The sequence below is a fragment of the Sphaerodactylus townsendi genome, linkage group LG07 (genome assembly GCF_021028975.2).
Source record: "Sphaerodactylus townsendi isolate TG3544 linkage group LG07, MPM_Stown_v2.3, whole genome shotgun sequence".
Classification (NCBI taxonomy): Eukaryota; Metazoa; Chordata; class Lepidosauria; order Squamata; family Sphaerodactylidae; genus Sphaerodactylus; species Sphaerodactylus townsendi.
The window spans coordinates 114054827-114078161 of NC_059431.1; the positions used below are offsets into that span (position 1 = coordinate 114054827).

General features: G+C 77.7%; 1 protein-coding gene across 1 annotated transcript in view; it reads right to left on the reverse strand.

Moving 5' to 3' along the window:
- Nucleotides 1-651: 651 nt before the first annotated feature.
- The window catches only part of LOC125437074 (protein mab-21-like 3), a 28451-nt gene continuing 5767 nt past the window's right edge, over nucleotides 652-23335 (reverse strand). The window contains exons 2-4 of the mRNA XM_048504443.1: nucleotides 22972-23112; nucleotides 17276-17567; nucleotides 652-731 (exon numbers count right to left, since the gene is read on the reverse strand). Coding sequence (XP_048360400.1) covers nucleotides 652-731; nucleotides 17276-17567; nucleotides 22972-23112 — 513 coding nt within the window. The remainder of the gene's footprint in view (nucleotides 732-17275; nucleotides 17568-22971; nucleotides 23113-23335) is intronic.

The following is a 23335-nucleotide window of genomic DNA, read 5'->3' on the forward strand; positions in this document are numbered from 1 at the left end:
TTATTTATTTATTTATTTATTTATTTATTTATTTATTTATTTATTTATTTACCGCCCTCCCCAAAGGCTCAGGGCAGTGTCCATCAATAATAAAACAGTTTAAAACATCATAATATATAATTTACATAGAATAATACATAAAATAGCAAGACTACAGATGGCTTCAACCCCTCCCTTCCCCTTTTATATACCCACGGGAGGCCAGATGTTCTTATGGCGGAGTTGACATCATCCTGACTGGCCAAATGCCTGGTGGAACAGGTCCGTTTTACAGGCCCTGTGGAAACTTTGTAAGTCCCGCAGGGCCCTGATCTCACCTGGAAGCCTGTTCCACCAGGTAGGGGCCAGAGCCGTAAAGGCCCTGGCCCTTGTAGAGGCCAGCCGGATTGCCTTGGGGCCAGGGATCACCAGTAGGTCCTAGAAGGGCGATATAGGGAGAGATGGTCCCTCAGATAAGCAGGGCCAAGGCCGCGAATGGCTTTGAAGGTCAATACCAAAACTTTAAACATGACCCGGTACTCGATAGGCAGCCAGTGCAGTTGGTATAGGACCGGCGTAATCCGGTCCCTAGCTGTTGCCCCAGAGAGGAGCCTATCCCCCTCACCTGTTTATTTGCACCATTTTTTTTGTTTTTTTATTGCTGGGGGGGGGTCATCTTTGAAGCTCCACAGATACGGGATGCACAGAATTGCCGCAAAAGCCTGTGGAGCGTTGAAGCATCGATTCTACATCTAGCACAAAAAAGGAGGGACAGGTAACTGCAGCCAGTAATCGTTTCGAGGGGGCGAGTGCGGACATCCACTGTAGTAAAGAGGGGAGCATTGAAAATTTTAAGAAACGTTGTAGGTGATTTGTGTGGGAAAGCCCTTGGTTACTTCTGGGGGGGAAAATCCAAAGTTCTAGCAATGCCTGAAACTCTCAGGTAAAGCCAGAGCGTTTCTGGCGATTTCTAGAACTACCCACTGTGACTTGGTTTTATCTAGAAGAGGCATCGTGACCCCGTTGAAGTTGGTTAAGGGAAAAAACCTCCCCACATTGCCCAAACCAGAGCTTCTGGAGGCAAAGACAGTTTCTCGAGAGCCTAGATGTTTTACAACTGGTCAGACCACGACAACTCCTCTTCAACGGTCAGAGTCTAGTTCCCCTGGAGAAAAATGGCTGCTTTGCCAGACCCCAAACCTGGCATCTCCAAGCTCCACCCCCAAACATCCCAGAATTTCCCAACCCAGAGTTGGCAGCCCTGACCCAACAGACCTTCCCATCCACAGACCCTACCAGGATTTTTAAACAGTCAAATAAGTCTCCAAAATGGTGTTGGCAGTGGTGGGATCCAAAAATTTTAGTAACAGGTTCCCTTGGTGGTGGGATTCAAACAGTGGCGTAGTGCCAATGGGGCTGGGCGGGGCACGATGGGGCCTGGCCGGGCATTCCAGGGTGGGGTATTAATAATTTCTATGTTACTGTAAAAAACTCTTACTGTAAAAAAAAGTTCCTAATTTCCAGCTGGTATCTTTCTGTCCATCATTTAAACTCATGATAGCAAGTCCTATCGTCTACTGCCAACAGAAACAACTACTTCTCCTCTCATTGACTGCCTGTCAAATACTTAATACTTTCAAATACTTAACTTTGTTTCTAGAAATCAAAAGAAGGATACTTTCCTTAAACAAGGAACTTGACCATATTTCTAAAACATGTTTTTAAAACAGCCCAACAGGGAAAATGATCCCGTTTTCTACCTTCGCTAACCAGCCACATAGAAAACAACGGGACTTTATGATTTTTGGACCTAATGGCATTTCTAACGGAAAAGCAGACCCAATTAGTAACCCCCTCTCGGCACACACCAATAATGAGTAACCCACTCTCGGGAACTGGTGAGAACCTGCTGGATCCCACCTCTGGGTGTTGGTGTCCATGGGCGGGACCTGTGGCCACTGTAGCGTCCAGTCTGACTCTCTCCCCCCCCCACCCCCCCCCCCCCCCCCCCCCCCCCCCCCCCCCCCCCCCCCCCCCCCCCCCCCCCCCCCCCCCTCCCCCCCCCCCCCCCACCCCACTCCCCCCCCCCCCCCCCCCCCCCCCCCCCCCCCCCCCCCCCCCCCCACCCCCCCACCCCCCCCCCCCCCCCCCCCCCCCCCCCCCCCCCCAACCCACCCCCCCCCCACCCCCCCCCCCCCCCCACGCCCCCCCCCCCCACCCCCCCCCCCCCCCACCCTCCCCCCCCCCCACCCCCCCCCCCCCCCACCCCCCCCCCCCCCCACCCCCCCCCCCCCCCACCCCCCCCCCCCCCCACCCCCCCCCCCCCCCACCCCCCCCCCCCCCCACCCCCCCCCCCCCCCACCCCCCCCCCCCCCCACCCCCCCCCCCCCCCACCCCCCCCCCCCCCCACCCCCCCCCCCCCCCACCCCCCCCCCCCCCCACCCCCCCCCCCCCCCACCCCCCCCCCCCCCCACCCCCCCCCCCCCCCACCCCCCCCCCCCCCCACCCCCCCCCCCCCCCACCCCCCCCCCCCCCCACCCCCCCCCCCCCCCACCCCCCCCCCCCCCCACCCCCCCCCCCCCCCACCCCCCCCCCCCCCCACCCCCCCCCCCCCCCACCCCCCCCCCCCCCCACCCCCCCCCCCCCCCACCCCCCCCCCCCCCCACCCCCCCCCCCCCCCACCCCCCCCCCCCCCCACCCCCCCCCCCCCCCACCCCCCCCCCCCCCCACCCCCCCCCCCCCCCACCCCCCCCCCCCCCCACCCCCCCCCCCCCCCACCCCCCCCCCCCCCCACCCCCCCCCCCCCCCACCCCCCCCCCCCCCCACCCCCCCCCCCCCCCACCCCCCCCCCCCCCCACCCCCCCCCCCCCCCACCCCCCCCCCCCCCCACCCCCCCCCCCCCCCACCCCCCCCCCCCCCCACCCCCCCCCCCCCCCACCCCCCCCCCCCCCCACCCCCCCCCCCCCCCACCCCCCCCCCCCCCCACCCCCCCCCCCCCCCACCCCCCCCCCCCCCCACCCCCCCCCCCCCCCACCCCCCCCCCCCCCCACCCCCCCCCCCCCCCACCCCCCCCCCCCCCCACCCCCCCCCCCCCCCACCCCCCCCCCCCCCCACCCCCCCCCCCCCCCACCCCCCCCCCCCCCCACCCCCCCCCCCCCCCACCCCCCCCCCCCCCCACCCCCCCCCCCCCCCACCCCCCCCCCCCCCCACCCCCCCCCCCCCCCACCCCCCCCCCCCCCCACCCCCCCCCCCCCCCACCCCCCCCCCCCCCCACCCCCCCCCCCCCCCACCCCCCCCCCCCCCCACCCCCCCCCCCCCCCACCCCCCCCCCCCCCCACCCCCCCCCCCCCCCACCCCCCCCCCCCCCCACCCCCCCCCCCCCCCACCCCCCCCCCCCCCCACCCCCCCCCCCCCCCACCCCCCCCCCCCCCCACCCCCCCCCCCCCCCACCCCCCCCCCCCCCCACCCCCCCCCCCCCCCACCCCCCCCCCCCCCCACCCCCCCCCCCCCCCACCCCCCCCCCCCCCCACCCCCCCCCCCCCCCACCCCCCCCCCCCCCCACCCCCCCCCCCCCCCACCCCCCCCCCCCCCCACCCCCCCCCCCCCCCACCCCCCCCCCCCCCCACCCCCCCCCCCCCCCACCCCCCCCCCCCCCCACCCCCCCCCCCCCCCACCCCCCCCCCCCCCCACCCCCCCCCCCCCCCACCCCCCCCCCCCCCCACCCCCCCCCCCCCCCACCCCCCCCCCCCCCCACCCCCCCCCCCCCCCACCCCCCCCCCCCCCCACCCCCCCCCCCCCCCACCCCCCCCCCCCCCCACCCCCCCCCCCCCCCACCCCCCCCCCCCCCCACCCCCCCCCCCCCCCACCCCCCCCCCCCCCCACCCCCCCCCCCCCCCACCCCCCCCCCCCCCCACCCCCCCCCCCCCCCACCCCCCCCCCCCCCCACCCCCCCCCCCCCCCACCCCCCCCCCCCCCCACCCCCCCCCCCCCCCACCCCCCCCCCCCCCCACCCCCCCCCCCCCCCACCCCCCCCCCCCCCCACCCCCCCCCCCCCCCACCCCCCCCCCCCCCCACCCCCCCCCCCCCCCACCCCCCCCCCCCCCCACCCCCCCCCCCCCCCACCCCCCCCCCCCCCCACCCCCCCCCCCCCCCACCCCCCCCCCCCCCCACCCCCCCCCCCCCCCACCCCCCCCCCCCCCCACCCCCCCCCCCCCCCACCCCCCCCCCCCCCCACCCCCCCCCCCCCCCACCCCCCCCCCCCCCCACCCCCCCCCCCCCCCACCCCCCCCCCCCCCCACCCCCCCCCCCCCCCACCCCCCCCCCCCCCCACCCCCCCCCCCCCCCACCCCCCCCCCCCCCCACCCCCCCCCCCCCCCACCCCCCCCCCCCCCCACCCCCCCCCCCCCCCACCCCCCCCCCCCCCCACCCCCCCCCCCCCCCACCCCCCCCCCCCCCCACCCCCCCCCCCCCCCACCCCCCCCCCCCCCCACCCCCCCCCCCCCCCACCCCCCCCCCCCCCCACCCCCCCCCCCCCCCACCCCCCCCCCCCCCCACCCCCCCCCCCCCCCACCCCCCCCCCCCCCCACCCCCCCCCCCCCCCACCCCCCCCCCCCCCCACCCCCCCCCCCCCCCACCCCCCCCCCCCCCCACCCCCCCCCCCCCCCACCCCCCCCCCCCCCCACCCCCCCCCCCCCCCACCCCCCCCCCCCCCCACCCCCCCCCCCCCCCACCCCCCCCCCCCCCCACCCCCCCCCCCCCCCACCCCCCCCCCCCCCCACCCCCCCCCCCCCCCACCCCCCCCCCCCCCCACCCCCCCCCCCCCCCACCCCCCCCCCCCCCCACCCCCCCCCCCCCCCACCCCCCCCCCCCCCCACCCCCCCCCCCCCCCACCCCCCCCCCCCCCCACCCCCCCCCCCCCCCACCCCCCCCCCCCCCCACCCCCCCCCCCCCCCACCCCCCCCCCCCCCCACCCCCCCCCCCCCCCACCCCCCCCCCCCCCCACCCCCCCCCCCCCCCACCCCCCCCCCCCCCCACCCCCCCCCCCCCCCACCCCCCCCCCCCCCCACCCCCCCCCCCCCCCACCCCCCCCCCCCCCCACCCCCCCCCCCCCCCACCCCCCCCCCCCCCCACCCCCCCCCCCCCCCACCCCCCCCCCCCCCCACCCCCCCCCCCCCCCACCCCCCCCCCCCCCCACCCCCCCCCCCCCCCACCCCCCCCCCCCCCCACCCCCCCCCCCCCCCACCCCCCCCCCCCCCCACCCCCCCCCCCCCCCACCCCCCCCCCCCCCCACCCCCCCCCCCCCCCACCCCCCCCCCCCCCCACCCCCCCCCCCCCCCACCCCCCCCCCCCCCCACCCCCCCCCCCCCCCACCCCCCCCCCCCCCCACCCCCCCCCCCCCCCACCCCCCCCCCCCCCCACCCCCCCCCCCCCCCACCCCCCCCCCCCCCCACCCCCCCCCCCCCCCACCCCCCCCCCCCCCCACCCCCCCCCCCCCCCACCCCCCCCCCCCCCCACCCCCCCCCCCCCCCACCCCCCCCCCCCCCCACCCCCCCCCCCCCCCACCCCCCCCCCCCCCCACCCCCCCCCCCCCCCACCCCCCCCCCCCCCCACCCCCCCCCCCCCCCACCCCCCCCCCCCCCCACCCCCCCCCCCCCCCACCCCCCCCCCCCCCCACCCCCCCCCCCCCCCACCCCCCCCCCCCCCCACCCCCCCCCCCCCCCACCCCCCCCCCCCCCCACCCCCCCCCCCCCCCACCCCCCCCCCCCCCCACCCCCCCCCCCCCCCACCCCCCCCCCCCCCCACCCCCCCCCCCCCCCACCCCCCCCCCCCCCCACCCCCCCCCCCCCCCACCCCCCCCCCCCCCCACCCCCCCCCCCCCCCACCCCCCCCCCCCCCCACCCCCCCCCCCCCCCACCCCCCCCCCCCCCCACCCCCCCCCCCCCCCACCCCCCCCCCCCCCCACCCCCCCCCCCCCCCACCCCCCCCCCCCCCCACCCCCCCCCCCCCCCACCCCCCCCCCCCCCCACCCCCCCCCCCCCCCACCCCCCCCCCCCCCCACCCCCCCCCCCCCCCACCCCCCCCCCCCCCCACCCCCCCCCCCCCCCACCCCCCCCCCCCCCCACCCCCCCCCCCCCCCACCCCCCCCCCCCCCCACCCCCCCCCCCCCCCACCCCCCCCCCCCCCCACCCCCCCCCCCCCCCACCCCCCCCCCCCCCCACCCCCCCCCCCCCCCACCCCCCCCCCCCCCCACCCCCCCCCCCCCCCACCCCCCCCCCCCCCCACCCCCCCCCCCCCCCACCCCCCCCCCCCCCCACCCCCCCCCCCCCCCACCCCCCCCCCCCCCCACCCCCCCCCCCCCCCACCCCCCCCCCCCCCCACCCCCCCCCCCCCCCACCCCCCCCCCCCCCCACCCCCCCCCCCCCCCACCCCCCCCCCCCCCCACCCCCCCCCCCCCCCACCCCCCCCCCCCCCCACCCCCCCCCCCCCCCACCCCCCCCCCCCCCCACCCCCCCCCCCCCCCACCCCCCCCCCCCCCCACCCCCCCCCCCCCCCACCCCCCCCCCCCCCCACCCCCCCCCCCCCCCACCCCCCCCCCCCCCCACCCCCCCCCCCCCCCACCCCCCCCCCCCCCCACCCCCCCCCCCCCCCACCCCCCCCCCCCCCCACCCCCCCCCCCCCCCACCCCCCCCCCCCCCCACCCCCCCCCCCCCCCACCCCCCCCCCCCCCCACCCCCCCCCCCCCCCACCCCCCCCCCCCCCCACCCCCCCCCCCCCCCACCCCCCCCCCCCCCCACCCCCCCCCCCCCCCACCCCCCCCCCCCCCCACCCCCCCCCCCCCCCACCCCCCCCCCCCCCCACCCCCCCCCCCCCCCACCCCCCCCCCCCCCCACCCCCCCCCCCCCCCACCCCCCCCCCCCCCCACCCCCCCCCCCCCCCACCCCCCCCCCCCCCCACCCCCCCCCCCCCCCACCCCCCCCCCCCCCCACCCCCCCCCCCCCCCACCCCCCCCCCCCCCCACCCCCCCCCCCCCCCACCCCCCCCCCCCCCCACCCCCCCCCCCCCCCACCCCCCCCCCCCCCCACCCCCCCCCCCCCCCACCCCCCCCCCCCCCCACCCCCCCCCCCCCCCACCCCCCCCCCCCCCCACCCCCCCCCCCCCCCACCCCCCCCCCCCCCCACCCCCCCCCCCCCCCACCCCCCCCCCCCCCCACCCCCCCCCCCCCCCACCCCCCCCCCCCCCCACCCCCCCCCCCCCCCACCCCCCCCCCCCCCCACCCCCCCCCCCCCCCACCCCCCCCCCCCCCCACCCCCCCCCCCCCCCACCCCCCCCCCCCCCCACCCCCCCCCCCCCCCACCCCCCCCCCCCCCCACCCCCCCCCCCCCCCACCCCCCCCCCCCCCCACCCCCCCCCCCCCCCACCCCCCCCCCCCCCCACCCCCCCCCCCCCCCACCCCCCCCCCCCCCCACCCCCCCCCCCCCCCACCCCCCCCCCCCCCCACCCCCCCCCCCCCCCACCCCCCCCCCCCCCCACCCCCCCCCCCCCCCACCCCCCCCCCCCCCCACCCCCCCCCCCCCCCACCCCCCCCCCCCCCCACCCCCCCCCCCCCCCACCCCCCCCCCCCCCCACCCCCCCCCCCCCCCACCCCCCCCCCCCCCCACCCCCCCCCCCCCCCACCCCCCCCCCCCCCCACCCCCCCCCCCCCCCACCCCCCCCCCCCCCCACCCCCCCCCCCCCCCACCCCCCCCCCCCCCCACCCCCCCCCCCCCCCACCCCCCCCCCCCCCCACCCCCCCCCCCCCCCACCCCCCCCCCCCCCCACCCCCCCCCCCCCCCACCCCCCCCCCCCCCCACCCCCCCCCCCCCCCACCCCCCCCCCCCCCCACCCCCCCCCCCCCCCACCCCCCCCCCCCCCCACCCCCCCCCCCCCCCACCCCCCCCCCCCCCCACCCCCCCCCCCCCCCACCCCCCCCCCCCCCCACCCCCCCCCCCCCCCACCCCCCCCCCCCCCCACCCCCCCCCCCCCCCACCCCCCCCCCCCCCCACCCCCCCCCCCCCCCACCCCCCCCCCCCCCCACCCCCCCCCCCCCCCACCCCCCCCCCCCCCCACCCCCCCCCCCCCCCACCCCCCCCCCCCCCCACCCCCCCCCCCCCCCACCCCCCCCCCCCCCCACCCCCCCCCCCCCCCACCCCCCCCCCCCCCCACCCCCCCCCCCCCCCACCCCCCCCCCCCCCCACCCCCCCCCCCCCCCACCCCCCCCCCCCCCCACCCCCCCCCCCCCCCACCCCCCCCCCCCCCCACCCCCCCCCCCCCCCACCCCCCCCCCCCCCCACCCCCCCCCCCCCCCACCCCCCCCCCCCCCCACCCCCCCCCCCCCCCACCCCCCCCCCCCCCCACCCCCCCCCCCCCCCACCCCCCCCCCCCCCCACCCCCCCCCCCCCCCACCCCCCCCCCCCCCCACCCCCCCCCCCCCCCACCCCCCCCCCCCCCCACCCCCCCCCCCCCCCACCCCCCCCCCCCCCCACCCCCCCCCCCCCCCACCCCCCCCCCCCCCCACCCCCCCCCCCCCCCACCCCCCCCCCCCCCCACCCCCCCCCCCCCCCACCCCCCCCCCCCCCCACCCCCCCCCCCCCCCACCCCCCCCCCCCCCCACCCCCCCCCCCCCCCACCCCCCCCCCCCCCCACCCCCCCCCCCCCCCACCCCCCCCCCCCCCCACCCCCCCCCCCCCCCACCCCCCCCCCCCCCCACCCCCCCCCCCCCCCACCCCCCCCCCCCCCCACCCCCCCCCCCCCCCACCCCCCCCCCCCCCCACCCCCCCCCCCCCCCACCCCCCCCCCCCCCCACCCCCCCCCCCCCCCACCCCCCCCCCCCCCCACCCCCCCCCCCCCCCACCCCCCCCCCCCCCCACCCCCCCCCCCCCCCACCCCCCCCCCCCCCCACCCCCCCCCCCCCCCACCCCCCCCCCCCCCCACCCCCCCCCCCCCCCACCCCCCCCCCCCCCCACCCCCCCCCCCCCCCACCCCCCCCCCCCCCCACCCCCCCCCCCCCCCACCCCCCCCCCCCCCCACCCCCCCCCCCCCCCACCCCCCCCCCCCCCCACCCCCCCCCCCCCCCACCCCCCCCCCCCCCCACCCCCCCCCCCCCCCACCCCCCCCCCCCCCCACCCCCCCCCCCCCCCACCCCCCCCCCCCCCCACCCCCCCCCCCCCCCACCCCCCCCCCCCCCCACCCCCCCCCCCCCCCACCCCCCCCCCCCCCCACCCCCCCCCCCCCCCACCCCCCCCCCCCCCCACCCCCCCCCCCCCCCACCCCCCCCCCCCCCCACCCCCCCCCCCCCCCACCCCCCCCCCCCCCCACCCCCCCCCCCCCCCACCCCCCCCCCCCCCCACCCCCCCCCCCCCCCACCCCCCCCCCCCCCCACCCCCCCCCCCCCCCACCCCCCCCCCCCCCCACCCCCCCCCCCCCCCACCCCCCCCCCCCCCCACCCCCCCCCCCCCCCACCCCCCCCCCCCCCCACCCCCCCCCCCCCCCACCCCCCCCCCCCCCCACCCCCCCCCCCCCCCACCCCCCCCCCCCCCCACCCCCCCCCCCCCCCACCCCCCCCCCCCCCCACCCCCCCCCCCCCCCACCCCCCCCCCCCCCCACCCCCCCCCCCCCCCACCCCCCCCCCCCCCCACCCCCCCCCCCCCCCACCCCCCCCCCCCCCCACCCCCCCCCCCCCCCACCCCCCCCCCCCCCCACCCCCCCCCCCCCCCACCCCCCCCCCCCCCCACCCCCCCCCCCCCCCACCCCCCCCCCCCCCCACCCCCCCCCCCCCCCACCCCCCCCCCCCCCCACCCCCCCCCCCCCCCACCCCCCCCCCCCCCCACCCCCCCCCCCCCCCACCCCCCCCCCCCCCCACCCCCCCCCCCCCCCACCCCCCCCCCCCCCCACCCCCCCCCCCCCCCACCCCCCCCCCCCCCCACCCCCCCCCCCCCCCACCCCCCCCCCCCCCCACCCCCCCCCCCCCCCACCCCCCCCCCCCCCCACCCCCCCCCCCCCCCACCCCCCCCCCCCCCCACCCCCCCCCCCCCCCACCCCCCCCCCCCCCCACCCCCCCCCCCCCCCACCCCCCCCCCCCCCCACCCCCCCCCCCCCCCACCCCCCCCCCCCCCCACCCCCCCCCCCCCCCACCCCCCCCCCCCCCCACCCCCCCCCCCCCCCACCCCCCCCCCCCCCCACCCCCCCCCCCCCCCACCCCCCCCCCCCCCCACCCCCCCCCCCCCCCACCCCCCCCCCCCCCCACCCCCCCCCCCCCCCACCCCCCCCCCCCCCCACCCCCCCCCCCCCCCACCCCCCCCCCCCCCCACCCCCCCCCCCCCCCACCCCCCCCCCCCCCCACCCCCCCCCCCCCCCACCCCCCCCCCCCCCCACCCCCCCCCCCCCCCACCCCCCCCCCCCCCCACCCCCCCCCCCCCCCACCCCCCCCCCCCCCCACCCCCCCCCCCCCCCACCCCCCCCCCCCCCCACCCCCCCCCCCCCCCACCCCCCCCCCCCCCCACCCCCCCCCCCCCCCACCCCCCCCCCCCCCCACCCCCCCCCCCCCCCACCCCCCCCCCCCCCCACCCCCCCCCCCCCCCACCCCCCCCCCCCCCCACCCCCCCCCCCCCCCACCCCCCCCCCCCCCCACCCCCCCCCCCCCCCACCCCCCCCCCCCCCCACCCCCCCCCCCCCCCACCCCCCCCCCCCCCCACCCCCCCCCCCCCCCACCCCCCCCCCCCCCCACCCCCCCCCCCCCCCACCCCCCCCCCCCCCCACCCCCCCCCCCCCCCACCCCCCCCCCCCCCCACCCCCCCCCCCCCCCACCCCCCCCCCCCCCCACCCCCCCCCCCCCCCACCCCCCCCCCCCCCCACCCCCCCCCCCCCCCACCCCCCCCCCCCCCCACCCCCCCCCCCCCCCACCCCCCCCCCCCCCCACCCCCCCCCCCCCCCACCCCCCCCCCCCCCCACCCCCCCCCCCCCCCACCCCCCCCCCCCCCCACCCCCCCCCCCCCCCACCCCCCCCCCCCCCCACCCCCCCCCCCCCCCACCCCCCCCCCCCCCCACCCCCCCCCCCCCCCACCCCCCCCCCCCCCCACCCCCCCCCCCCCCCACCCCCCCCCCCCCCCACCCCCCCCCCCCCCCACCCCCCCCCCCCCCCACCCCCCCCCCCCCCCACCCCCCCCCCCCCCCACCCCCCCCCCCCCCCACCCCCCCCCCCCCCCACCCCCCCCCCCCCCCACCCCCCCCCCCCCCCACCCCCCCCCCCCCCCACCCCCCCCCCCCCCCACCCCCCCCCCCCCCCACCCCCCCCCCCCCCCACCCCCCCCCCCCCCCACCCCCCCCCCCCCCCACCCCCCCCCCCCCCCACCCCCCCCCCCCCCCACCCCCCCCCCCCCCCACCCCCCCCCCCCCCCACCCCCCCCCCCCCCCACCCCCCCCCCCCCCCACCCCCCCCCCCCCCCACCCCCCCCCCCCCCCACCCCCCCCCCCCCCCACCCCCCCCCCCCCCCACCCCCCCCCCCCCCCACCCCCCCCCCCCCCCACCCCCCCCCCCCCCCACCCCCCCCCCCCCCCACCCCCCCCCCCCCCCACCCCCCCCCCCCCCCACCCCCCCCCCCCCCCACCCCCCCCCCCCCCCACCCCCCCCCCCCCCCACCCCCCCCCCCCCCCACCCCCCCCCCCCCCCACCCCCCCCCCCCCCCACCCCCCCCCCCCCCCACCCCCCCCCCCCCCCACCCCCCCCCCCCCCCACCCCCCCCCCCCCCCACCCCCCCCCCCCCCCACCCCCCCCCCCCCCCACCCCCCCCCCCCCCCACCCCCCCCCCCCCCCACCCCCCCCCCCCCCCACCCCCCCCCCCCCCCACCCCCCCCCCCCCCCACCCCCCCCCCCCCCCACCCCCCCCCCCCCCCACCCCCCCCCCCCCCCACCCCCCCCCCCCCCCACCCCCCCCCCCCCCCACCCCCCCCCCCCCCCACCCCCCCCCCCCCCCACCCCCCCCCCCCCCCACCCCCCCCCCCCCCCACCCCCCCCCCCCCCCACCCCCCCCCCCCCCCACCCCCCCCCCCCCCCACCCCCCCCCCCCCCCACCCCCCCCCCCCCCCACCCCCCCCCCCCCCCACCCCCCCCCCCCCCCACCCCCCCCCCCCCCCACCCCCCCCCCCCCCCACCCCCCCCCCCCCCCACCCCCCCCCCCCCCCACCCCCCCCCCCCCCCACCCCCCCCCCCCCCCACCCCCCCCCCCCCCCACCCCCCCCCCCCCCCACCCCCCCCCCCCCCCACCCCCCCCCCCCCCCACCCCCCCCCCCCCCCACCCCCCCCCCCCCCCACCCCCCCCCCCCCCCACCCCCCCCCCCCCCCACCCCCCCCCCCCCCCACCCCCCCCCCCCCCCACCCCCCCCCCCCCCCACCCCCCCCCCCCCCCACCCCCCCCCCCCCCCACCCCCCCCCCCCCCCACCCCCCCCCCCCCCCACCCCCCCCCCCCCCCACCCCCCCCCCCCCCCACCCCCCCCCCCCCCCACCCCCCCCCCCCCCCACCCCCCCCCCCCCCCACCCCCCCCCCCCCCCACCCCCCCCCCCCCCCACCCCCCCCCCCCCCCACCCCCCCCCCCCCCCACCCCCCCCCCCCCCCACCCCCCCCCCCCCCCACCCCCCCCCCCCCCCACCCCCCCCCCCCCCCACCCCCCCCCCCCCCCACCCCCCCCCCCCCCCACCCCCCCCCCCCCCCACCCCCCCCCCCCCCCACCCCCCCCCCCCCCCACCCCCCCCCCCCCCCACCCCCCCCCCCCCCCACCCCCCCCCCCCCCCACCCCCCCCCCCCCCCACCCCCCCCCCCCCCCACCCCCCCCCCCCCCCACCCCCCCCCCCCCCCACCCCCCCCCCCCCCCACCCCCCCCCCCCCCCACCCCCCCCCCCCCCCACCCCCCCCCCCCCCCACCCCCCCCCCCCCCCACCCCCCCCCCCCCCCACCCCCCCCCCCCCCCACCCCCCCCCCCCCCCACCCCCCCCCCCCCCCACCCCCCCCCCCCCCCACCCCCCCCCCCCCCCACCCCCCCCCCCCCCCACCCCCCCCCCCCCCCACCCCCCCCCCCCCCCACCCCCCCCCCCCCCCACCCCCCCCCCCCCCCACCCCCCCCCCCCCCCACCCCCCCCCCCCCCCACCCCCCCCCCCCCCCACCCCCCCCCCCCCCCACCCCCCCCCCCCCCCACCCCCCCCCCCCCCCACCCCCCCCCCCCCCCACCCCCCCCCCCCCCCACCCCCCCCCCCCCCCACCCCCCCCCCCCCCCACCCCCCCCCCCCCCCACCCCCCCCCCCCCCCACCCCCCCCCCCCCCCACCCCCCCCCCCCCCCACCCCCCCCCCCCCCCACCCCCCCCCCCCCCCACCCCCCCCCCCCCCCACCCCCCCCCCCCCCCACCCCCCCCCCCCCCCACCCCCCCCCCCCCCCACCCCCCCCCCCCCCCACCCCCCCCCCCCCCCACCCCCCCCCCCCCCCACCCCCCCCCCCCCCCACCCCCCCCCCCCCCCACCCCCCCCCCCCCCCACCCCCCCCCCCCCCCACCCCCCCCCCCCCCCACCCCCCCCCCCCCCCACCCCCCCCCCCCCCCACCCCCCCCCCCCCCCACCCCCCCCCCCCCCCACCCCCCCCCCCCCCCACCCCCCCCCCCCCCCACCCCCCCCCCCCCCCACCCCCCCCCCCCCCCACCCCCCCCCCCCCCCACCCCCCCCCCCCCCCACCCCCCCCCCCCCCCACCCCCCCCCCCCCCCACCCCCCCCCCCCCCCACCCCCCCCCCCCCCCACCCCCCCCCCCCCCCACCCCCCCCCCCCCCCACCCCCCCCCCCCCCCACCCCCCCCCCCCCCCACCCCCCCCCCCCCCCACCCCCCCCCCCCCCCACCCCCCCCCCCCCCCACCCCCCCCCCCCCCCACCCCCCCCCCCCCCCACCCCCCCCCCCCCCCACCCCCCCCCCCCCCCACCCCCCCCCCCCCCCACCCCCCCCCCCCCCCACCCCCCCCCCCCCCCACCCCCCCCCCCCCCCACCCCCCCCCCCCCCCACCCCCCCCCCCCCCCACCCCCCCCCCCCCCCACCCCCCCCCCCCCCCACCCCCCCCCCCCCCCACCCCCCCCCCCCCCCACCCCCCCCCCCCCCCACCCCCCCCCCCCCCCACCCCCCCCCCCCCCCACCCCCCCCCCCCCCCACCCCCCCCCCCCCCCACCCCCCCCCCCCCCCACCCCCCCCCCCCCCCACCCCCCCCCCCCCCCACCCCCCCCCCCCCCCACCCCCCCCCCCCCCCACCCCCCCCCCCCCCCACCCCCCCCCCCCCCCACCCCCCCCCCCCCCCACCCCCCCCCCCCCCCACCCCCCCCCCCCCCCACCCCCCCCCCCCCCCACCCCCCCCCCCCCCCACCCCCCCCCCCCCCCACCCCCCCCCCCCCCCACCCCCCCCCCCCCCCACCCCCCCCCCCCCCCACCCCCCCCCCCCCCCACCCCCCCCCCCCCCCACCCCCCCCCCCCCCCACCCCCCCCCCCCCCCACCCCCCCCCCCCCCCACCCCCCCCCCCCCCCACCCCCCCCCCCCCCCACCCCCCCCCCCCCCCACCCCCCCCCCCCCCCACCCCCCCCCCCCCCCACCCCCCCCCCCCCCCACCCCCCCCCCCCCCCACCCCCCCCCCCCCCCACCCCCCCCCCCCCCCACCCCCCCCCCCCCCCACCCCCCCCCCCCCCCACCCCCCCCCCCCCCCACCCCCCCCCCCCCCCACCCCCCCCCCCCCCCACCCCCCCCCCCCCCCACCCCCCCCCCCCCCCACCCCCCCCCCCCCCCACCCCCCCCCCCCCCCACCCCCCCCCCCCCCCACCCCCCCCCCCCCCCACCCCCCCCCCCCCCCACCCCCCCCCCCCCCCACCCCCCCCCCCCCCCACCCCCCCCCCCCCCCACCCCCCCCCCCCCCCACCCCCCCCCCCCCCCACCCCCCCCCCCCCCCACCCCCCCCCCCCCCCACCCCCCCCCCCCCCCACCCCCCCCCCCCCCCACCCCCCCCCCCCCCCACCCCCCCCCCCCCCCACCCCCCCCCCCCCCCACCCCCCCCCCCCCCCACCCCCCCCCCCCCCCACCCCCCCCCCCCCCCACCCCCCCCCCCCCCCACCCCCCCCCCCCCCCACCCCCCCCCCCCCCCACCCCCCCCCCCCCCCACCCCCCCCCCCCCCCACCCCCCCCCCCCCCCACCCCCCCCCCCCCCCACCCCCCCCCCCCCCCACCCCCCCCCCCCCCCACCCCCCCCCCCCCCCACCCCCCCCCCCCCCCACCCCCCCCCCCCCCCACCCCCCCCCCCCCCCACCCCCCCCCCCCCCCACCCCCCCCCCCCCCCACCCCCCCCCCCCCCCACCCCCCCCCCCCCCCACCCCCCCCCCCCCCCACCCCCCCCCCCCCCCACCCCCCCCCCCCCCCACCCCCCCCCCCCCCCACCCCCCCCCCCCCCCACCCCCCCCCCCCCCCACCCCCCCCCCCCCCCACCCCCCCCCCCCCCCACCCCCCCCCCCCCCCACCCCCCCCCCCCCCCACCCCCCCCCCCCCCCACCCCCCCCCCCCCCCACCCCCCCCCCCCCCCACCCCCCCCCCCCCCCACCCCCCCCCCCCCCCACCCCCCCCCCCCCCCACCCCCCCCCCCCCCCACCCCCCCCCCCCCCCACCCCCCCCCCCCCCCACCCCCCCCCCCCCCCACCCCCCCCCCCCCCCACCCCCCCCCCCCCCCACCCCCCCCCCCCCCCACCCCCCCCCCCCCCCACCCCCCCCCCCCCCCACCCCCCCCCCCCCCCACCCCCCCCCCCCCCCACCCCCCCCCCCCCCCACCCCCCCCCCCCCCCACCCCCCCCCCCCCCCACCCCCCCCCCCCCCCACCCCCCCCCCCCCCCACCCCCCCCCCCCCCCACCCCCCCCCCCCCCCACCCCCCCCCCCCCCCACCCCCCCCCCCCCCCACCCCCCCCCCCCCCCACCCCCCCCCCCCCCCACCCCCCCCCCCCCCCACCCCCCCCCCCCCCCACCCCCCCCCCCCCCCACCCCCCCCCCCCCCCACCCCCCCCCCCCCCCACCCCCCCCCCCCCCCACCCCCCCCCCCCCCCACCCCCCCCCCCCCCCACCCCCCCCCCCCCCCACCCCCCCCCCCCCCCACCCCCCCCCCCCCCCACCCCCCCCCCCCCCCACCCCCCCCCCCCCCCACCCCCCCCCCCCCCCACCCCCCCCCCCCCCCACCCCCCCCCCCCCCCACCCCCCCCCCCCCCCACCCCCCCCCCCCCCCACCCCCCCCCCCCCCCACCCCCCCCCCCCCCCACCCCCCCCCCCCCCCACCCCCCCCCCCCCCCACCCCCCCCCCCCCCCACCCCCCCCCCCCCCCACCCCCCCCCCCCCCCACCCCCCCCCCCCCCCACCCCCCCCCCCCCCCACCCCCCCCCCCCCCCACCCCCCCCCCCCCCCACCCCCCCCCCCCCCCACCCCCCCCCCCCCCCACCCCCCCCCCCCCCCACCCCCCCCCCCCCCCACCCCCCCCCCCCCCCACCCCCCCCCCCCCCCACCCCCCCCCCCCCCCACCCCCCCCCCCCCCCACCCCCCCCCCCCCCCACCCCCCCCCCCCCCCACCCCCCCCCCCCCCCACCCCCCCCCCCCCCCACCCCCCCCCCCCCCCACCCCCCCCCCCCCCCACCCCCCCCCCCCCCCACCCCCCCCCCCCCCCACCCCCCCCCCCCCCCACCCCCCCCCCCCCCCACCCCCCCCCCCCCCCACCCCCCCCCCCCCCCACCCCCCCCCCCCCCCACCCCCCCCCCCCCCCACCCCCCCCCCCCCCCACCCCCCCCCCCCCCCACCCCCCCCCCCCCCCACCCCCCCCCCCCCCCACCCCCCCCCCCCCCCACCCCCCCCCCCCCCCACCCCCCCCCCCCCCCACCCCCCCCCCCCCCCACCCCCCCCCCCCCACCCATCATCCCCTGCCAGCATGATACTGGCAGGGGATGATGGGAACTGTAGTCCATAACATCTGGAGGGGCGCAAGTTTGACACCTGTGGACTAGATGGTTTGTATTGTTCCTGCCAACTCTATGATTCCATGATTCTTTCAACACACCAGCTCTCAGTGAGTGTACAATTCTCACCCCAAGGTATTCTCCACACCTAATATTAAAACTGGAGTGGGAACAGTCCTGAGAGACAGAGGGAGGCCAAAAGCGATTTTGGCGGTGAGAAAGATTTGCGCAAAATTTTGCTGTGGTTCTTCCAGCGCTGGACTCACCCATGAGAGTGCAACCGTGGATTGATTTCTCCACAAGATCTCGGAAGACAGCAAGGACTCTGGCAGGCACGAGGTCGCCCTCAATGTTCACGTCTGTTTCATGCCAAAGTGGGAGGCTGGTGGAAAACTGCTCCACTTCCAGCCACTGCTGCAGCTCCTCGGGGTCCCTGACAGGAGACAGGAGTTTTGCTCCGTGCAAAGTGTAGTAACGCCAGTGCCGCACTTGGCGTTGTTTGTACCCGGTTAAGCCAACCAACGGGATGGTGACAAGGAACTGGCTGGGCGCTAAGACCTGCGGAAAGGAAGCAGAACAGGAAAAAGCTAAAACAACTTGCAAAATGAAGAGGTAAAAGGAAGATTACTGGAGGAAGGACAGAAGCAGCTCAGGCAGATTCTTATATACAGGCACTGAGGTCAGTGGTGGGATCCAAAATTGTTAGTAACAGGTTCCCATGGTGGTGGGATTCAAACAGTGGCGTAGCGCCAATGGGGCTGGGCAGGGCACGATGGGGGAGTGGCCAGGCATTCTGGGGGCGGGGCATTCCTGGGCGGGGCTGTGGCAAGGATGCAGCCACTGCGCCAGTCCTTGGGCGGGAAACGAATGCACGCAGGCGCAGGCTGCCACGCACACCGGTGCACCTCCTGCTAGACTGCTTCCAGTTCTGCGCGCTACTGCTGAGAGGAGGGGCGCAATGAAGGCAAAAACCACGTGGCAAAATCACCAATTAGTAACCCCCTCTCGGCACACACAAATAATTAGTAACCCACTCTCGGGAACCTGTGAGAACCTGCTGGATCCCACCTCTGCCTGAGATCCAGCACCCCAAATCAGGGCCATCTAAAGGTTTTCGTAGGGCCAATTTAACTCCCCGTCTTTCCCTGATGTACCACTAGAGACAGAGACATCATTCCAGAAACGGTCCTGCCAGTTTCTATGGACTTCAAAACGTGCATATCCAATAAAAACCGGAAGACAAAACTTTTTCCAATTCCTTAGCTTTTCTGTGTCCTTCCCTCCTCATATTTTAATATGCGATGTGGTAAGGTAGGGAAGGGCACCAAACAATAATAACAGTAACAGTAACAACAACAAATAATAACAACAACAACCACTAGTTTTAGCTGCTCAAGAGCAGGCCATTATGTTTATCATCGCCATGATCCCATTAACAGTAATTTTAAAGAACACAAAGTTGGAATATCAAATGAACAAAGACTCAGAAAAAAATGTCAAATTTGCTGTACAGGAAATCAGACACAGAAATCCACTCGCTGGTGAACACAGTCCGAATATTCAGCACTGACATTTCGATGGAGACTGACCTGGAAAAGTGTCGCACTGTCACAATAAAGAGGGGCAAGATCACCGAGAGTGATGGCATAGAAATGCCTGATGGCCAACTTATCCAGTGTAACCAAGAGGCAGCTTATAAATACAGTGGTACCTTGGTGATCAGTGCCTTCGGTAATCACCGATTTCGGTGTTCGTCGAGCGCCAGCCACCATCTTCCGCACTCGGAAGTTGTCGGTAGCCTCGGTTTCCGCTGACCTCCAAGGCTACTCAAATGCCATTGCGCGTGCGCAAATGGCGTACCTCAGTGTTCGCCGATTTCGGTGTCCGTCGAGCGCCAGTTGTCGTCTTCCGCACTCGGAAGTTGTCGGTAGCCTCGGTTTCCACTGACTTCCAAGGCTACTCAAATGCCATTGCACGTGCGCAAATGGCGTGCCTCAGTGTTCGCCGATTTCGGTGTTCGTCGAGCACCAGCCACCATCTTCCGCACTCGGAAGCTGTCAGTAGCCTCGGTTTCCGCCAACTTCCAAAGCTACTCAAATGCCATTACACGTGCGCAATTGGCATACCTCAGTGTTCGCCGTGTTCAGTGTTCGTCGACTGTCGCCTGATAAATTACCAACGAACACCAAGGTACCACTGTACCTGGGCATTTTGCAGCTAGATAACATCAAGCAAGAGCAAGTGAACACTGTGGTCAGCAGAGAATACACCCAGAGGCTCAGGAAAATTTTGAAATCTAAATTAAATGGCGGGAATACCATCAAGGCCATCAACACTTGGGTCATACGCCCATCATCAGGTACACTGTGGGAATCATCAACTGGACACAGGCTGAGTTGGATGCATTGGACAGGAAAACTCAGAAGCTTATGACAATGCACCATGCCTTATACCATTCAGTGATACTGATAGATTATACATTCCCCCGAGATCTGGTGGCAGAGACTTACTGCAAGTAAAGCAAACAGTGGAAGAGGAGAAGCATGCGCTGGCCGATTATGTGAATGAAAGTCAAGGGATTGAAGTGAAGAACAGACATTTGCTGAAGACCCAGAAAACCAAACAAGAATACAGAAAAGTGATTAAAATGAGGACTGAAAGCTGGCAAAACAAAGCACTGCATGGCCAATTTCTGGAGAAGATCAAGGACAAGGTGGACAGCGAAAAGACCTGGTTGCGGTTAACAACTAAAACTCTGAAAAGGGAAACTGAATCCTTGATTTTAGTCGCTCAAGAGCAAGCATTTAGGAGAAATACAATCAAGGCCAGAATCAAAAAATCCTTGGATGATGCAAAGTGCAGATTGTGCAAAGAAGTTGACGAAATTGTAGATCATGTACCCAACTGCTGCAAAAAGATTGCCCAGACTGAGTACAGAGACACAACTCAGTGGCCAAGATGATCCACTGGAATTTATGCAAGAATTACAACATAAGAACAGCTAAGAACTGGTGGGAACATTGTCCAGAGAAAGTCACGGAAAATGAGAAGATCAAAATCCTGTGGAACTTTCAAATCCAAATGGACAAAGTGTTGGCACATAATACACCCAACATCACAGTGATTGAGGACAAGAAAGTGACCATCATCGACATAGCAGTCCCCAGTGACAGCAGGGTCACTGAAAAAGAACACGAGAAGGTCACTAGATACCGCGATTTGAAAAGCGAGCTTCAGCATCTATGGCACAAACCAGCTGAGGTCGTCCCAGTGGTAATCGGCACACTGGGCGCCATCCCGAAAACACTAGGGGAGCACTTGAAACATCTTCAAACTGACAAAATTAACATCGGTCAGATTCAGAAGGCAGCCCTACTGGGATCCGCACGAATACTACGCTGATACATCACAACTTCCTAGGCCTCTGGGTGAGGCTTGTAATGAAGGCCAACAACCAGCTAAAGATCTGGCAGCTGTGAAATCAACCATAACAGTAAAAACAACAAATAATAACAAATAATAAAGCAACTCTAAGTATCTCTGGCTCTCTTCTTTCTTACTAGAGCAGGGGTGGGCAATTATTTTTTCCATGGGGCTGCATAAGAAACAGAAAATATTGTGGAGGGCCGGGCAGGGGGGCGAGGCGCTTTTGAAAGCCCCGCAGAAGCCGGCAGCCAAGGCAACCAGCTTCTGCGGGGCTTTCAAAGATGCCTCGCTCCCCAGCACAGCAGGGGGGCCAGTCAGAGTCATCCGGCGGGCCGAATGTGGCCCGCGGGCCGTATAATGCCCAGGTCTGTACTAGAGGCTGCTTCCGCATCTCTGCTAATTAAATATTTATTTCAGTCGAATATCTTCAAATGGACATAAGTCTCAGCCATAGGATGGCATTCTGGCATCCATTCTGAAGATGCCACCTCTCACACTGGCAGGAAACCTCTCCACCCCCACCTTCCCCCGTTACTCCCTGTTGAACCACGCACAACAAAGACAAAAATAACTTATTTCAGTGCACTGGGAATCATCTACCCAGCAGCAGTTCAGATGGCATTTGGCAGCTGCGGCCGATGCCGGCAGAGAATGCAATCTCAGGCTGGGCAGCGGTATGAGCAACAGCACGTCTCTTTGCAGGCTCCCCGCTCTCAATGCACGCCCACAGCTGCTGTGAAGAGGTTACAGAGGGATGGATTGCTAAGAGAAGAGGGAAGCCCCCAGGGGGTTCTTGATTGGCCTTCAGTCATATGCAGAGGTGGGATCCAGCAGGTTCTCACAGGTTCCCGAGAGTAGGTTACTAATTATTTGTGTGTGCCGAGAGCGGGTTACTAATTGGTGATTTTGTCACGTGATTTTTGCCTTAGTTACGCCCCTCCTCTCAGCAGTAGCGCGCAGAACTTGAAGCAGTCTAGCAGGAGGTGCACCGGCGTGCGTGGCAGCCTGCGCCTGCGTGCGTTCGTTTCCCGCCCGAGGACCGGAGCAGCGGCTGCGTCCTTGCCACAGCCCCGCCCAGGCATGCCCCGCCCCCGGAATGCCCGGCCACACCCCCGTCGTCCCCTGCCCATCCCCATTGGCGCTATGCCACAGTTTGAATCCCACCACCATGGGAACCTGTTACTAAAATGTTTGGATCCCACCACTGGTCATATGTGTCCGTTCTATCAACACCAGCATGCTTTAGTTTAGATGACGCCACGCAGTCAGGAAATGAGTTAAATGTTGGGCTGCCAGCTTGCAGGTGAGGACCAGAGATCTGGAATTACGAGCGGTCTCCAAACTACAGTCCAACTACAAGCGGTCTCTCGGTTTATTACAAGCGATCAGTTCATCTGCAGGGGTGGCCAACCTATGGCACTCCAGATGTTCATGGACTACAATTACCATCAGCCCCTGCCAGCATGGCCAATTGGCCATAGTGAAGGTAGATTATCTTTGAGGCAGAATTTCTGTTACGGACGCCTTCCCCCTAACACACTTACAGTGGGGCAGATCCAATCATCCAATAAAGAGCGACTTTCCCCCTGTCTTCTCAGGGAAAACAAAACAGGTGGCCTTGTGATATTCTTCCCTTCTGGCTTTTTGGCTCCACCCTGCCTCAGCCCTCTACTTCTATCTTTGGAGATGATCGGGGGGAGGGGGGCTTTTTAAAACACTAAACACATAGACTCTATTAGCTCTATCGAAATCAGGCTAAATCTAACACAGGAAACAATTATTTCGATAGCTCTATTAATGTCTGTGTGCTTAACACAGGGGTGTCCAACTCCGGTGCTTCAGGTGTTCATGGGCTACAGTTCCCATCAGCTTCTGCTGGCATGGCAATTGGTCCTGCCAGCAGGGGCTGATGGGAATTGCAGTCCATGAACATCTGAAGCACCATAGGTTGGCCACCCTTGAATAGGAAATGGAGCAGGCATGCTATGGCATCCTCCCTTGATGAGGTTGCTCTCAAGCAGGGGTCTTCAAACTATGGCCCTCCAGATGTTCATGGACTACAATTCCCATCAGCCCCTGCCAGTATGGCCAAGTGGTAGGGCTCATGGGAATTGTAGTCTATGAACATCTGGAGGCCCATAGTTTGAAGACCCCTGCTCTCAACTCTCCAATCTCCAGCTATCTCCAGATATTGCCTAGCTCAGAGTTGGCAAACTAGTTGCCACAGCCCTAAAAGAGGAAGTCCTTTGGGGGAGGAGCCTAAGATAGGGTAGCGGGAAAGACCTCAGCAGGCTGTAATATCCACCCTCCAAAGCAGCCATTTTCTGCAAAGGAACTGATCTCCGTCTTCTGGAGATCAGTTGGAATTTTGGGAGACCTCCAGATCCCACCTGGGCGTTGGTAACCCAGCAACATTGCTCCTTAATCATAAAGCCTGGGATAGAACGGCAACTCTCTGTTGAAATGGGAAACTGACGTCACATGCATCTTCACTGCGTGGCAGCCAGGAGGGGAGACGTGGGTCTCGGCTTCTTACCTTCAGGTTCTCATGATGCACATCAGAGATGGAGATGGCCTGGAAACGGGAATCTTTCTTGCTAATTTCGGCAGTCAGCCTCTGGATTGTTTTCTGCACCTCGGCCACCGCTGCAGACACCATGTGGTGCCTCGGGTTCACCTGTGGGCATAAGCCAACATTCCCATCACATGGCCACAAATGGCCCCAAACCAGAGGTGGGATCCAGCAGGTTCTCACCAGTTCCCGAGAGTGGGTTACTAATTATTTGTGTGTGCCGAGAGGGGGTTACTAATTGGGTCTGCTTTTCCGTTAGAAATTCCATTAGGTCCAAAAAATCATAAAGTCCTGTTGTTTCCTATGTGGCTGGTTAGCGAAGGTAGAA